This window comes from Apis dorsata, unplaced genomic scaffold (assembly GCF_000469605.1).
Source record: "Apis dorsata unplaced genomic scaffold, Apis dorsata 1.3 scaffold_58, whole genome shotgun sequence".
NCBI classification, from domain to species: Eukaryota; Metazoa; Arthropoda; class Insecta; order Hymenoptera; family Apidae; genus Apis; species Apis dorsata.
This window is the reverse complement of record NW_006263358.1, coordinates 51,671-54,513: the sequence shown is the minus strand read 5'-3', so window position 1 is coordinate 54,513 and position 2,843 is coordinate 51,671. Positions and strand designations below refer to the sequence as shown.

At 35.8% G+C, this 2,843-nt stretch overlaps 1 protein-coding gene across 1 annotated transcript in view; it reads right to left on the bottom strand.

The window, feature by feature from the left end:
• Positions 1 to 2,319, bottom strand: part of LOC102675122 (neuropeptide CCHamide-2 receptor-like) — a 10,215-nt gene extending 7,896 nt beyond the window's left edge. Inside the window, exons 1-2 of the mRNA XM_006609635.2 lie at positions 1,964 to 2,319; positions 269 to 417 (exon numbers count right to left, since the gene is read on the bottom strand). Coding sequence (XP_006609698.1) covers positions 269 to 417; positions 1,964 to 2,233 — 419 coding nt within the window. The 5' untranslated portion in view covers positions 2,234 to 2,319. The remainder of the gene's footprint in view (positions 1 to 268; positions 418 to 1,963) is intronic.
• Positions 2,320 to 2,843: the final 524 nt, after the last annotated feature.

Sequence of the window (2,843 nt, the reverse complement as noted above, 5' to 3'; positions counted from 1 at the left end):
TTTTTTTTTTTCATACAATCGTACACGAATCGAACTTCCTCGACAATTACAATTGAACAACAATAAAAGTTTTAACAACAGGATTGTAGAGGGACATCGAAGGAAAATTTTAATTCAACGTTTAAAGTTTCGTTTGGATTACTGATTAAACAGAAACGAACGACCAGTCGATTGGTCCATTAATGGGGCGGAACTTTGTCAAAGTTGGAAGAGCTGCCCTATCCCTGGGACAACAATTTCCCAACCGTAACTGGATTTGACAACTTACCTCTCGGCTGATAACGCGGTCAGAGTGAAAACTGAGACACCGATCGAAATATCCTTGGCGCACTCCGATAATTTGCAAACTGCCAGGCCCCACGGCCATGACTCAATCGTGTACAGAAGCGACGTGAACGGTACACACGTTATGATCACCTATGATTGATAAAGCTTCGATAAATACTCCGTATTTTCTAAAAAAATCATAAGCGAGATGTTTAATTAGAATTTCATTGTTGGAAATGATCATTATTGGAAAATATTTTTGCGCGATCCTGCCGCGAAATTTAATTAATTCGGGTATGTACGATATATGGAGAAAGGATAGAGAAGGCTAATCTCCAACGGAGATGAAAATGATATTTGCAGATGGGCGGAACAAAATTCGAGAAGAAATAAAATAAATAGTACCCGACAATTTGTAATTGCGCGAGAAACATTTATCAACATTTATCAACATTTATGAATGTGTCGTTGTTGCTCTAGCAAATTGAAATTAAAAGGCCGTGATAGGGAGTAAGCACAATTAAAAATATTCGCGACAAATTGAATAGATCGCAGCTTGTCATAGGATCGTGTTTATGTTATAGAACAGCACACCGAGAGATATTTTATAGAAAAATATTCTTCGATCAATGCTTGCCATCTTCTATTTCAAATATGTGCGCATATTTTTTTATATTTTACGAAACGATGGAGAAATTATGATAAAGAGCCATCATAGAATATTCATAGTCGCATAATCATCAAAACACGCGTCTTCTTTTCGTGCTTGAACGCACGATTGTTATTTAAAAAAGTGTAATTGTTGATACAATTTTTATTCGCGATATATGCGGATGATAAAACCGCATTGATCTTCGATAAATCCTCTGCATAGTTATAAATAATACATCGATCAAAACGCATATGTCACGAATTAATTATGTAACGAATTAAACTCGTTATCGAAAATACACATACATTGAATCACATATTAAAATATTGTTATCTACGACGATGAAAACTTGAGAACGACGATCAAAGTTTCAAAGTCCGTAAAGTTGGCGAAATGGATGTTCACTTTGGATGTATGAAGGTACGTTCGCTTATTTTCTACGCGAAATCGTGACATAAAAAGTATAGGATATATCCTAGATTCACTCACATCGGATTTATCAACGCGATCTGAACAAATTCTGAATAAATTCTGATATTTCCAGATACAAACGACACGGATTCTAGAAACATTTTTCGATTGACGGGCAATCGAATCGGAAAGAAGCTCTCGTCTTGGGATTTTCTCTCATTTGTGCATGGAATATTCACAAATCCATGCCAACTTTGTCGGAATTCATTCGATATGTTTATTAATACGACGTACATTTTTATCCATTACATCTTACTTAATATCGTATGATGGAAGAAGAATACAACGATCGTAATTTATGAATAATAATGAATCGAATCGCGTTGATTATCAGAATTAATCAATCTCGATTATCTTTCTAATTCAATCTATTCGATCATTCATAGGATACACAGATTTATATAGTGAATCTTTAAACGTCTCGTGCATATTTTATGAATATAATAATAACGTATTTATTCGTCCGAGAGAAGCAAACATTTTTCCAACGAATTTTTTTCGCCACCTTTCAACAAGCGTTAAAATATCCCTCTTCGTTTCATTTATCTCGAAAAAGGTTTTGGTTTTTCTTACCAGAAGATCGCCCAAAGCCAGGGATAAAACGTAGGTATTCGGCACATTTCTCATACTGGCGTGACACACGAGGGTGAACACCAGAATCCCATTTCCAATTACACCGACTACCAAGATTAATAAGAATACAACGGGTACTATGTAAGTTTCAGGTCGCTGGTCGTATGGAACGTAACTATCGTCCTCTTCATCCTCGTTTCCTTGCATGGAAAGGGTCGTTGCATTCAGGATCACTGCCATCTGCAAAAACACAACCGATCTGTCTCCCATTGTGAACTTAGTTCACCAGCAATTCATCTCCTCTTACGCGTACATGTTTTCATAGAGTACTTTCCCCCGATATTTTTCGCGGTATATGAAAATAAACGGCGCATTCTCCCCCTCTCCCCCATTTACACGAACCATTGTTGCTTGAAAGTACATCTGTCGCATTCGCGTTGTTAAAAATCCAAATTTTTCGTACAGGTATATACGATGTATCTTGTATCTTGGAAAAAATGAAAGCAAAAAATTTTATATCGGTTTCTCTCGATTGATTTTGTTTGCGACGAATTGCTGATCGTTGTTTCATCCCGTTACACTCGTGGTTAACAATCGTGGAAAAATTGGATAACGAGTTTTTTTAATAGTTGACTAATGGCAAATTTGAAAGCTCAAAGAGGTATTAATAAACGGTATTATTCGATATATTGTCAAGAAATTAGTCATGAGCACTTAAATATATTGTTTCAATGGAAATAAAAAACGATCCAATTTTCTATATGACATATTTTCACGAGTGGAGAATATTCGAGGCGGGCACGTGAATGAGTGCAAATATATATATAGATTAAAAAATAAAACGATAAAATCGCGTGTCCACACGGTGAATTGATAGTCA